The sequence below is a fragment of the Podarcis muralis genome, chromosome 11 (assembly GCF_964188315.1).
Source record: "Podarcis muralis chromosome 11, rPodMur119.hap1.1, whole genome shotgun sequence".
NCBI lineage: Eukaryota > Metazoa > Chordata > Lepidosauria > Squamata > Lacertidae > Podarcis > Podarcis muralis.
The window spans coordinates 27293107-27306766 of NC_135665.1; the positions used below are offsets into that span (position 1 = coordinate 27293107).

A 13660-nucleotide genomic window follows, 5' to 3' on the forward strand; every position below is an offset into this window, starting at 1 on the left:
GAAAATCAGTTTAGAACCCCATATTGTTCACAAAACCTGTCCAGATAATGTGAATTGGAGAAGAGTGCTCTTATGTAGAAATTCATGATGCATGTTGACACATCAGGGAGCAAGTATCAAGCTACAAATCTCTCTGTCAGCCAAAGAATCTGGTTTCTTCGCTAGTCCAAAGGGCCTTTATAGTTTCCTAGATCAAGGGTACATTGATGTTTTTTCCTTCACAAAGGCAGTAATGCACAACAGTCTATGTAGTCCACAAAGTGTTAGCAGTTGGCACGGAATAGTCCTCCAGTGCAACTAGATTCCCAGTTTCTATAATTAAAACCCAAAATCAGCTCTTTTGCATGTGACTTTCCCTTACGTCATTTCATTAGGAGTCACGAGGGCCTCTGCATAGTGCCATCCATGGCACTCCTTCCATGGCTGCCCTCCAACTCTGGACCATTTTAATTGGGGCTGGATTGCCATCATCTTATAACTCCCTCAATACAACTAGCAATGTTGGATGGTTTCCTAATGATGGCAGGGAAGGCAGACTAATGGACATCAGCTAAGATGCCTGGACCACCGCAGCAGCTGATGTTGATGCTTAATAAACCCAGTTGTGATCAGCTGGCAAAAGACATAACAAGGTTTTGCAGATTTTTTGTTTTCCAAAACACTGTTGAAGCATTTTAGAAGGGCCTAATAGATCAGGCCAATGACCCATCTAGTCCAATATCCTGTTCTCACTCTGGCCAACCAGAAGTCTCATATCCTGCCGTTGACACCAACTGATATTCAGAAGCATGCTGTCTCTGACAGTACAGGTGGAACAAAAGTATCAGGATTAGTAGCTGTTGACTGAAAATAAATCAGTTACTCGGTGTTGACTATACGGACAGCCTCCATCGAAAGCATAGCAAAATGCATACCTTTTGTGTGCTATTTAAATGTGTCATGTATTTTAATATTATGCAAACAAATAGAATATTTTTTATTGTGCACTATAAAACACTCATAAAAAAGACTGAATAAACAGAAAATAAATGAAAAGCATGGATTCTGAGGCAAGGCGAGACAATGTGACAGCTCTGTCTGTCATGTCTGATCTTGGGTGGCACAAAACCTCCCTTTTCCCTTTGTCCCTTTATTGTCTCGTCCTTGAAGCGCATCTTTGTGATAGATGAGCTTCTAATAATCTAACATTTTCTCCAACTGGGAACATGGCATTTGCGTCACATGCTTGTTATTAGGGAACAGAAACCATATTCAAGCCATCAGGACTTTTAAAGGAGATCTATATGGGGAAGGGGATATTTTCCACATAGGGGAACTCTAAGATGATTACAGCACCGCAGGGAACCCTGCTTGCCTTGGGCCCCATTCTCTAGCTCACGGTGAATAATGGTCAATCTTGCCCTGTAACCTTGCTCTCAGTCTCACTGAGCTAAAAAGCTCTGGGTTTCTAATGTTTTGTGAGTGGCATATAATGCTAACAATTGTAAGAATAATTGCTTGCAGTTCCATTTCTGCAGTATTTCTTCCAGCAATTTCACTTTCTTGAAGGGGGAAAAAATGGTATGCAAACAAAACATAATTACAAAAACTGGGTATAGAATGAAGGGAGAATATGTGAAGCAGAAATTATGTGGCTGCTTTGTGAACGGATTCATCCTTAAGTAAAATTCATAAATGCCTTAAATTAAGTTTAATTTTCAGTAAGTGACTTCTGTTTCATTGCTTTCTGCAATTCCTTCTATTTTTCATAATTCTTTACTGACTTGTTTCACAAAGAGACTTATCGCACTGTGAATAATCTGTCAGACTTTGTTTAAATTTAAATGCCTCCCATAATGGGATTCCGTAATTATTCAAGTGAGTGTTTTAAAACAATTGACTCTTCATCATATATGAATGACAGACACATTACTCTTAAGGTCACACAATTTGCTATACAAACTGCTAAGATTAGGAACAATTTTATAGATTTCACCCTGTTAAACTGCAAAAGTGACAATGTGATTTGATTTGACTATTTCCATTGCTCTTTTGCTGATCTTTGCTTTTGATGGGAATGGACAAATTTGTCACTTTCTGGTGCATGCAGCATCCTTTTATTTTTAGCTCTAATTTTGCTTCATTCTCTTTCTGCAATGTTCTGTGATCTTTTTAAAAAAAATCCTCTCAAAATTTGCATTTCATTATATGTGCTGATATGGTTTATTTGCTCAAAACTGTGCTATAACCTTAAAAGAAATACACAGGTCAGTGGACAGTTGAGTTTAAGAAGTGTATATAATGTCCTTTCAAACAGGAATTAACAAATCCCATATTCTTCAAGCATCCCACAATTTTGACAGATTGTGTTTGTAATATGGTTTTGGCCATACATTAAAGGGCAACTGACCTAGGCTGGAATCCCTGGAAGGAAATTCCACAGCTTAGTGGGGCTTACTTCTGAGTAGGTGTGAATAGGATTGTGCTGCAACAAAAACATGTGTGACATAAATGTCAGTGACTGTTGGTCAACTTGAAATACCAGACCATACGTTAGGACTTGAGCTTGTACAGTGGAATGTCTCTTCCTCTCTTGATGTGTTCCCCCAACCAGTTCATGGTTTCTCCCTAACCCTCTAGAGTAGATGGGGGGTGGGGGTGGGGTGGTGCCAATCCCCACCGTTGGTGCCAATCCCCAAATGCATTTTTATCAAATGACAAAAGGCTGATAGTTTGTACCTAAAAGGTAAATAAAGGTAAATGACCCCTGGACAGTTAATTCCAGTCAAAGGTGACTCTGGGGTGCGGCGCTTATCTCGCTTCATGCTGAGGGAGCTGGCGTTTGTCCACAGACAGCTTTCTGGGTCATGTGGCCAGCATAACTAAACTTCCTCTGGTGCAACGGAACACCGTGACGGAAGCCATAGTGCATGGAAATGCCATTTACCTTCCCGTCACAGCGGTACCTATTATCTACTTTCACTGGCGTGCTTTTGAACTGTTAGGTTGGCAGGAGCTGGGACAGAGCAACGGGAGCTCACTCAGTTGCACAGATTTGAACTGCTGACCTTCTGATCGGCAAGCCCAAGAGGCTCACACCCGAGTCCCTAATCATATATGGTCTGAAAGGATAAGTCAGATACTTTTCCCAGCTTTAAATATTTATAGATATATCACTTAGAAAAATATTCGGGACACAGGGTTGTATGCAGCAAGTCACCTTGTTCATGCAAGGGCCTCTGCTTCTGCAGTGGCCTCCCCACTTTCCATGAGTGCATCATGCTACCCCACCCCCACCCCCCATCTACTCTAGAGGGTTATGGAGAAACCATGAACTGGTTGGGGGAACACATAAAGAAAGGAAGAGACATTCCGCTGTACAAACTCAAGTCCTAACGTAAACAGAATGACTTTGTTAGATACAACCAAAATTTCCTTTTCACCGTATAACCTGCTGGTTCAATCAGGTACAAAGTAACCACATAAGCCTTCTTTAGGTGTTCTATATAATGTTCAGTAAACATGCAGGGGGCAGAATGAGTTTGCTACCTCTGCCCCTTCTGTCACTGTTGCATCAGCCTCCACAAGTTGGAGGACAATCTCAAGACTCCTCTTGCATTTTAGAACCTTGATTTTACAAGAAGCTCCTTGTGTCCCAAGATTGTCCTCTCTATAGTCAGGGGATCATTGTAACGGGGATTGGGGGGGGCGGGGAGAAAAAGAGAGTGGTTTTAGCCTTCTTTGGATATGTGTCATGAATCCAATGTTTTCGGTTAATTTAGAAATTCTGCAATTTACTGTCTTGTCTGATAATCTCATGATGAAATTGCAAAGTAACATATTGATGCTCAGTTTGCAATATGGCACGCTGACTGACAGAATGCAATAATGGGAATGTCGGTTGGCTTACTTTGTGTAGATAAGCTCTGATTATTTTCACTATCTGCTTCCGAAAGAACAAGACAATTTGTTATCTGATCCTGCTAGTGATAATACATAATATAAGTAAATATTTATTTTGGAGGGAATTTAGGAGGGCATTTTCCTACACAATCAAAGGTCTTTCACCTAGGAAGAAGGTTACCTGAGAGACCACCTTATCCCTTATATATCCGGTCACCGCGGTCTGCAGGAGAATTTATCTTAAAGGCTCAAAAGAAATTAGAAGTCACTTCCACAGTAACTTAGTGCAGGGCTTTTAATATGTCTGTCCCTGTTTTGTAACTTGATAATTCACGCAGAACCTTCATAAGTAGGAAGACTCAAAGAACATTCAAATATGCTCAAGAGGCGAGGCTGCTTTGTCCTACCACCAAAAATCCTTAGTCTTTTCCTGGACTAAAAATTCTCTGTTATTATCCATTTTGGAATCCTTACTGCAGCTTTGGCAGGTGACATGAAAAGAAACTGCCCTGCTGGCTAACCTCTAATTAGTAGCATCCTGCCAGATTACATCTTCTACCTTCTCATCCCCTTCAGTTTCAGACCTCTACCGAGCAGGGTGTTCATTGCATTCATTGCCCTTAGTAATGAAGGGCAAAGAAACCAAGCTCTTTTTATGGTTTGAAACTAGACAAAAAAAAGCTGCTGGGAGGACCAGAGAATCCACAGTCAGTCAAAATTGCTCTCAGTGCAGACTGTAGATATTACCTTCTGAGTACGTGGAGGCATAGGAAGTTGCCTTATACTGAGAAAATTGGTCCAGCAACCTCAGCATTCTTGACGTTGACTGGTAGCAGCTCCCCAAAATTTCAGACAGGGAATACTCACAGCCCTATGTGGAGATGCAGAATGGTAACTCTAGTCCTGAACTCTGGCCCTATGAGCACCAAAATGACCAATAGACTTCCTGGAAGGCTTTCTGGTTTGATTGCTGAATGGAACTGCTTGTGTGCAGTCTGGAGAGGGGGGGGTTGCAAACAAACCAAGGAAGAGATGCCACTTTTAACTGGAATAGGAAAGGGTCTCTGTTTGTATAGAGAAGAGGTATATATCACCATGAACTGCTGCTGTGAGGAAGATTGAAGTTCACATATTGATCTGAAATTACCAGCTATACCTTTCTCTGCAGTCCTTGAGTTATTTTTTGTTATTTTTTTAAGAGAGAGAAAAGACAAACCCTTTCAGGTATATTATGCTGGAAAAAATTAGTTGCATGACATTTCCATCAATAGAAGAAAAAGACCTATTGGTGAGAAAGGCCAACTAATTGCTAATTGCTCTATATCACCCAAACTGGCAGAGGTACAAGTTGTGTTCCGTGCCATCCTCATTTTACTTGCTAAGTATGATCAGAACTAATTGTAACATTTGCAGGTGAAAAGAAGTTTTGACCTTTTGAATCTTTCCTCTTGTATACATTTGGCACTGCATCACTTGACATGTCACCTCTAATGTATCTGAATACTAACGGGCTGATCCTGAGGTAAGACTAAGTTAATCTTTCTCTTACACTGGCCAAATGTTCTGGCACAGTTCTCAGCTCAAGAAACATATCAGATTGGGGGGATTTGGGTACATAACAAAATGAAATGGGCCACTTCGGAAAAGTTTGGGGATTGTGAAGTGGGATCTCTCCAAAGCACCAAAATGGAAGCATGACCTCTGAAGTAGGATGCCTTCGAGATACAGCCATTTAAATAAAAAACCTGTAGCGATGTGTCTGCTAAAAGCAAATCATGATCTCCAGGCTTATATAATATGATGCATTTTGTATGTTGTTTTCAGTAGTATATGCATTGATATGCACACTTCACCACCTTCGTATATGCATATGGATTATATATAATTATATTGCAAAATTCATAAATGTGTGACTTTCAAAAGATATCTGAGTGCTGGATCACGCACTGTTTCAGAAGGTGCAAATTAGATAAAGTCACTTTTAAATGCAAACCGAATCAAATTTCTTTGACATTCCTGAAGGAGACCAGTACCAACGAAGTCCCTTCAAAGCTCTTTGAAGAGGTATAATTAAAGGGTTAATGTCTTAGGAACATTTTTTGATCCAATAATACTTTTATAAAGTTTCATACACCAAGCAACAATGGGTTCCACAGCAGTCAAGAACTGGATAATCTTCTTGTCTCCTCCCAACTTGAAGTGCTTGCACCTCTTAATGGCCAGCATCCTCTTTGACCTGCAATTGGGCTCCACACATTCCAGTCTCAGCACGATCTTCTTTGTGGCCTTTGCCTTTTTGCAGAAGATGGGCTTTGTTTGGCCACCATAGCTACTCTGCTTGTGATCATATCGCCTCTTTCCCTGAGCATACAAAGATTCCTTGCCCTTCTTGTGCTGGGTTACTTTGTGGGCCTGGTGCTTCCCACACTTCTTGCAGTAAGTCCTGTGGGTTTTGGGGATGTTCACCATGTTGCCAGTGTCAGCATCGTCTGGACCATATCTTAGGAATTCTGTCTCATATAAACAATCTTATATATATTGTCCAAGACAATATTGATTAGGTATGTGCTGCCACTGCAGCACAAATAACAGCTTTGGTGGGAGGGAATTGTCATTGGGAAAATGCCACAGGAAAACGAGGTAACCCCTGTCCCCCAGTAAAGTGGTCCCAAACTGAATGGCTTGGAGCCCAAGTAGCTCTTCATCACCGTCTCTCAAGGAGCTCTAACCATAACTACTTGATGTTCAAAAACCATGAACAACACTCTTCAAAGTAAGCTAATGCCTTTCTCATAGGGTGTTTTTTTCCTTACAGCTTCTGATGAATCTAAGAAGAAATCCTCACCAATTTCTTGCATTACCTGCTTTTGATGGAACGGTCTCAGTGCATTCAGTGAGGTGTATTTGTCTTACTATAGTTAAAGTGGGGGATTTCTCAGAATGAGGCTAGCAACGGTGGGTGGAATTCAACAGAGTGCTAAGGAGATAATTCGATCGGCACAAGCAATTCCACGTGCCCAATGAAACAATCCCTCCTCTCCTCTTCCCGTTTGCTGGTCCAGAGGCTCTCCATGTTGTGCTAGCAGAAGTGTTGAATCTGGATAGTTGAATCTGGCGCTAGGTAGTGACATTTCATTTCAGACTCTGGCCAGTAGGGCCAGTCATTTATGGTATAAGTCACCCTAAGTACTATTTGCAATGGGGCAACTGATAAATGCCTAAGATAAATAAATTCACAAAAAAATATGTAGCTGGATACCTTGGCATCTACCTTCGTGTGTGTGTGTGTGTGTGTGTGTGTGTGTGCATGAGAGAGAGTGTGTGTGTTCCATCCTTCCTCCCAAAGAAGCCAAGGGTGATAAAAAAAACACATCAAATGATAATATAGCTAAAACATTTAAAGGCAATTTCAATAGAGATTCGGCCTACTTAAGATATTGTGTATGTTGATAGAAAGATGGGATATGACTCAATCTGATAGTTACAACAACAACAACAACAACAACAACAACAACAACAACAACAACAACACAGATGCTTTGTGGCACTCCAGCATGAGTAATCATTTCCACTGATATTCATAGTTTAACCATAGTATCACATTTGTAGAATGTGTCACAATAATATATTACTATAGCATAATTCTTTCTTTTTTTTCCATTCTAGTCAGTCTTTGTCCTGAAGGCCAGTTAATCTCCTGTATTCTTTTTTTATTTTTTGGCCTGGCTACAATTTTAAAATTGTCAGAAGAAGGATAAATTTCATGCCATTTTGTGTTCCCATTACAATCTTCAGATTGTTAAGAGAACGGATTAATTTTGCTCCATTTTCTGTCCTCATTACAGTCTGTTATGAGAATGGATTAATTTTATGACATTTTCTTCTCTCATTATAATCTTTGTTATGGGAATGAGAATATGTAATGAAAAGGAGAACATATCAAGCATTAAAGAGCTGTGAGAACTCATGACAAAGACTGTAACAAGAATAGAAAATGGCACCCAATCCATTTTTGTGACAGTCCCTGAGACTATAAAGTGAAACCAGAGTGACACGACATTTACTACTTACGGAGGAAACGAGAACATAAAAACCCCACCCTACTCCATTATTGCCATTATTGTGGCAAGTGTGTTGGTGATACTAATACACATGTGGTGCAGTTACAATACTCCACATAGACTGCAACAACTGTACCACTTGGGACTGAATTGACCCAAAATTCTATGTTTTTTCTTATAAGATTTCTAAGTTTTTTTCTTTTTCTTACCGCCCCATAGAGAAAGGATACTTTTGTGACTGTCCCTAGATTGTAAAGTTAAATCAGAGTGCCACAACATTTTGAGCCAAAATGTTTTTCTGATAAGATTTCTGATAATTTAATTTTTCTTACCATCCTCATAGACAAAGGACATTTAAAGAATTTATTCTGAATATTCCCCACTATTTTTGGTTACAAATGCCATCACTCTCCCACATACACACAGATACAAAATGTCTCAGAAAGATGATAACACTAGAGCTTTTGCAGAGGAGGAGGAGTTAAAATGGTGGTCAGGCTACCAACACAATAGCTTTTGATGCCACTAGGAACATTAAAAAAAAGAAGTGTAGTATTGCCATTGCTAATAGTGAGCCCCATGCCTGAGAAACTCTTGGAGAATTTCTTCTTGCCCTGGATAAATTTGGTGAAATGGTCGCTGCAATTTCTCTGGCCATGAGCTGCGTGAATAATTTCAAGAAGCCAATTGTGCATAGCTCAAATTTGACTCTCCACTTCTCCATGAATAAAATGGAAGAAGAACAATGTACTTTATAAGTGAAATCTTAGGACTGGATTGCGTAGTCATTTCCCCTGTACACAGGCAAGCTGCAACTAGTCCTCAGTCATGTACGCGCCTTCACAATCATGTGGACAAATGTTACAATGAACTGGCACCTGGCAGTGATATCTGCAAACACAACAGCCGTTTTTGAACAACAACAAAATCAATGCATTCAAGCAGCCTCTCACAAGAGCTATATGCTGCTGCTTCTTTTCACTTTGAGAGTACAACTGTATTGCAATACTGACAAATGTTTGTGTTTTCCTACTTTCCTGTATACAGTGGCCCAGCAATGCCCATTTGGGTGTTGAACAAAGCTTTGAGACCTACTCTACAGAAGTTTGAGCCATACAAATTTCAGCTGAAAGGGGAAACACCTCTAATTGGTGTTAACAATGAAAAGTGATGTGAATCAGTGCAATAGAGAACAGATGAGCTAGCATTTAAAGCAAAAATTGGGGGCTGGACAGGAATTTTCCCCACCGAGCAAACTGGCTTACGACTTGCGGTTTTTGCTTAGCTCATTGCCATTGTCAGAACTTTGGCAGTTTAGGCATTGGGTGAGCCTTAGCCTTGGCTGGAGGAAGGTTGTAGACTCTGCCTGCACCTCCGAAAAATGGGTATCTCATTAAAGGGATCCGGGAGGAGTTGCTTCTGTCCAAATGCCCGGGCAGGGATGACAGGGAGGTGCCTACCTCTCAGGCCCATTCGTCATTGGCCAATTCATGGGCAGGCGTAATCCAAAGCCCGGCCAGAGAAGCATGATCGCAAGCTACTTTGCCAACCAGGAAGTTCCACACAGGAGGGTCACTCGGGATAATAACATGGGAAAATGCTGAGCCGTAATGCTGTCTCATCAAATAAGGTGAGCAGACTAACCTCAATTCTTGGCTGAGAAGTAACAGAATATGGTTTCTCTCATGCCCAGAGGTTTTGAGGGAAACTGCCAGCAGACTTGTGGGATACCTTCACCTGCCTACACTTATTTAACAGGCTGTTATTCTGCAGATCTTTTAAACGATATATTTGAGTAAATATAAACTTTACACTACAGTGGTACCTCAGATTACAAACACTTCGGGTTACAAACACTTCAAGTTACAAACTCTGCTAACCCGGAAGTATTACCTTAGAACTTTGAGAACTTTGCTCCAACATGAGAATGGAAATCGTGCGGTGGCGGGGCAGCGCCAACGGGATGCCTCATTAGCGAAAGAGTGCCTCTAGTTAAGAATGGTTTTGAAGAATGGTTTTGGGTTAGGAACGGACCTCCAGAACGAATTAAGTTCGTAACCTGAGGTTCCACTGTAATATGTTGCCTTTTTACTCTTCTTCCAGGGTATTGGGGCAGTGAGCAGGGATCAGAATCTGATCTATTCCTTCTGTGATTCACCCAAAAGCACTTGTGATTAGAAGTAAAAAGGAGAGGCATGATAAAGGCATTCCTATTGTCTGGCTGGAAGCTGGAACACACCCTCCTCCTGTCTAGTGTTTTTCATTTATGCAGAGTTTGCAGATGTTTTGGGGAGATCCAAAAATGTATCCAATTGCCCAGAAAAGTAAAAACATATTTCCAAGGCTCAGAGGTTGTTCCAAAGCCTCAGAACATGTCCTTGGACCAAGGTTGCCTTGATTTCAAGCCAGTTTGAATATCACCAAATTAGGGATATTTTCCTTGGATTCGTGCTTCCTCTGGGCCAAAGCAGAGACTTAATAATCAGCAAATGTAGAAAGAAAAATGAATGTGGGTCTCAAGTGGGTCTGGAGACAATCGAAAAAAATACTTCTCATTCTAAGGTGTCAGTTATCACAGAAGTAGGATTGGTTCTTTTGTTTTTGTTTAATGTAAATTGAGAATTAGAATTATTTATTTTTAAAAGCATACCTAAAGTAACATGAAAGAGGTTGTAACCGTGGATGTTGGGAAGCTAATCTATGGATTATAAAGGAATATGTGCACATGCTTTGCCCTCAATTATAAGCCCTGCTCAGAAATTATTGTTCACACATTGAATCAGCTCACACAAGCTAGCCCACCTCTGCCATTATGCATCCCAGAGATGATGACATTTTTAATGAAACTTTATTCAGTGCATAATATGCAGTATGCATCTGTGTTGTTGTTTTTAATTACAAGTGCATGAGGACCAGGGATCCTGTTTTTGTTCTGTTTTATCTTGACTGCACTGCACAACACCAAAGCATATTCTGGACACTTCTCTGAGCCCAGTAGAAACCTGAGCAGGATCTCCCTCCAACTGACAAAAGCTGTGCCTGTTTTGAGGAAAGAGATATTTGAGAGGCACTGTTTATCTTCTTAAACTGTTTCTGATAAAGCTCCTTAGCATAATGGCTTTCACCCTGAAGAGGTTCCTGTAGCATGTTCTTTAGTCCTTTACTTGTAACTTCCCTAGCAATAGATGTAGCTGGCAGAAGCTATTAAAGGACTTTTAAAGCTGTTATTCTCACCCCATTAACCTTTTTTCTGTTCAAACTCAGACCCCTTCAGAGCAATCAAATGGTACTGATATAACAATACTTTGGTAAGATATAAATTGATATGCCTATACGATGCAAAACTGAGAGGAAGACTTCCATCTGCTAAACTCATCACTCAGACCTGTAGTGTGTGTGTGTGTGTGTGTGTGTGTGTGTGTGTGTGTGTGTGTGTGTGTGTAAAAAAGAGCCTGCTGGATCAGGCCATCACTGCCATTTATGCAATGGATTTCCATAGTTTAACTATGTGCAGCATGAAGACTTTTCTTTTATCTGCCCTGAATCTTCCAACATAGAGATTCAGATTTTTTAAAAAAGCCAACAGAAAATAGAATAATAGCTGTGGGGGATATCCAGAGAGTAGACCCATTAAAATCAGTTGGACTTAAATCGATTTCAGTAGGTCTTCTTGGAGTATGATCAATGTTAAATATCACTCTGTATCAGTGACTTTGATCATGGCATGTTGCGATGGCAGTGTCTGTGTAGGTGAGAGGCCAATGCAATTAGACTCAACATAGGCATGTTGAATATGTGTCTCATTTTGTTTGCTGTATAGTATATGGTGCTTTGAAATTCAAATGATAACGAGGGAATATACCACAATTTAGATTTAGATTTTCCCCTCTGGAGACATGCAAAAACTGCATTTCACTCTCTCCCACTCATCTCAACATCAACAAATGGGACTCTTTTGTCAGACAATTTCCTCCACAGTCTTCTTCAGGAACTATATTATTCTGCTACAGATAGGTAGCCGTGTTGGTCTGCCATAGTCAAAACAAAAAAAAATCCTTCCAGTAGCACCTTAAAGACCAACTAAGTTAGTTCTTGGTATGAGCTTTCGTGTGCATGAGTGTATCTGAAGAAGTGTGCATGCACACGAAAGCTCATACCAAGAACTAACTTAGTTGGTCTTTAAGGTGCTACTGGAAGGAATTTTTTTTGTTTTATATTATTCTGCATAATTCCTTGTATCTATGGAGTCTTCTTATATTATTTTCAAAATAAGCATTCTACATTCTGACATCCTTCTAAAGATGAATAGTACGTTTCAGTATTATATTTAACTTATTACCACGGTCTAATTAATTTAACCCTGTTATGGTTTTCTTTGGCCTTTTGAATGACATAGCAATAATTTACCTCAGCAAGGCATTTATCTGAAAGACCAAGTATGCAAACAATGGTTTAGGCTGATCCAACTTATTTGCGCATAGTGCAGAAGGGCAAGTAATGAATCAACCTCCGTTTAACTTGAGTGCATTATGAGTTCTTTTACATTCCTAATATATTGATAGTTTCCCCTTCACACTTGTACTATAAAAAATGCCTTGTCAACTCCTCTTTGGAGACCATTACATGTGTATTTCAGCTTTAAATCTGGGAAGAAAAGCCAGACCCAGTACATGTTTATGACCTGTAAACCCCCCAACCCTTGTTGATGACCAATTGTGTATGAGACATTTGGTCTTGTTTTCATGATCACAATTGTCAAAAACAAAATGCTCTGCTTTCCCATGTTTTTTTTCACCTATACCTGCTTTTCATCCTACACTTGGACACCAACTATAGCTGAAAGAGAGCTGTGTAAAAACCCAAATGGGTTTTTGAAGTCTCTAGTGAGCTGACTCAGGGAAAGGAAATGTCATTTTACAATTCCCTCCAGCACAGAGCTAGAGCTCTCTTGACAGGAAAGGGCAAATTGGAGTTTAAAGGGGAAAACAAGGAATAGGAGATGTACATGCTGGAACAAAGGGTGACCATGTCTGGGAAGTTGACCCTTTGGTCAAACATTCAAGATAGCTGCTTCTGCTTCTTTTAACAAACACAGTAGCTAGAAAATTAATGCAACAGTATATACATTATTTCAATATTTGTCACCTCAGGAGATGGAAGCAATGGCTGGAAGAGATTGGCCAGCCAGGACAAAGTGTGGATATAAAATAGAATTTGACCTCCTGTGTGAAAACAAGACAACTCGGTTTTCTTCAGAATTTAAAGTCTAATAAATGGCATATCTCAGAATTTCCAGTGATAGCTACTAGCTGTTGTCCAAACATTTCCTTTTCTTGGATAAAATAAAATGATGAACAAAATAAGCTCACAGAAATGTTTGTTCATTGAAAACATATTAATGGCCCCCTAAATACTTGTTCAAACTACTGGAATAAACCCCACACTCTGACATCTAATTTGAAGAAGCATTTCTGTACTGGAGAGATAGCATTTGCATTATGTAATGAAAGGACTGTGATGACAATTCCTTCTTCATACTGAATAGGTAAGTAAATTGAGCTTGAAAATCCCCACAAATAGGAAATGTGGAAGCTAGACCTTCCCACAGGAGACTTAACCTAAATATCAATCTTTTTGGCCCTAGACAAAATCCAATCATTTTTATTTTAATAAGTGTGGTTTGCACATTTTAACAGAAACTAAGATACCCTTTTCCC

At 40.0% G+C, this 13660-nt stretch overlaps 1 protein-coding gene across 1 annotated transcript; it reads right to left on the bottom strand.

Moving 5' to 3' along the window:
- Positions 1-5952: 5952 nt before the first annotated feature.
- On the bottom strand, positions 5953-6351 carry LOC114606847 (large ribosomal subunit protein eL42-like). Its single transcript, XM_077935889.1, has one exon. It carries the CDS (start codon positions 6349-6351, stop codon positions 5953-5955), a length of 399 nt encoding a protein of 132 aa, XP_077792015.1.
- Positions 6352-13660: the final 7309 nt, after the last annotated feature.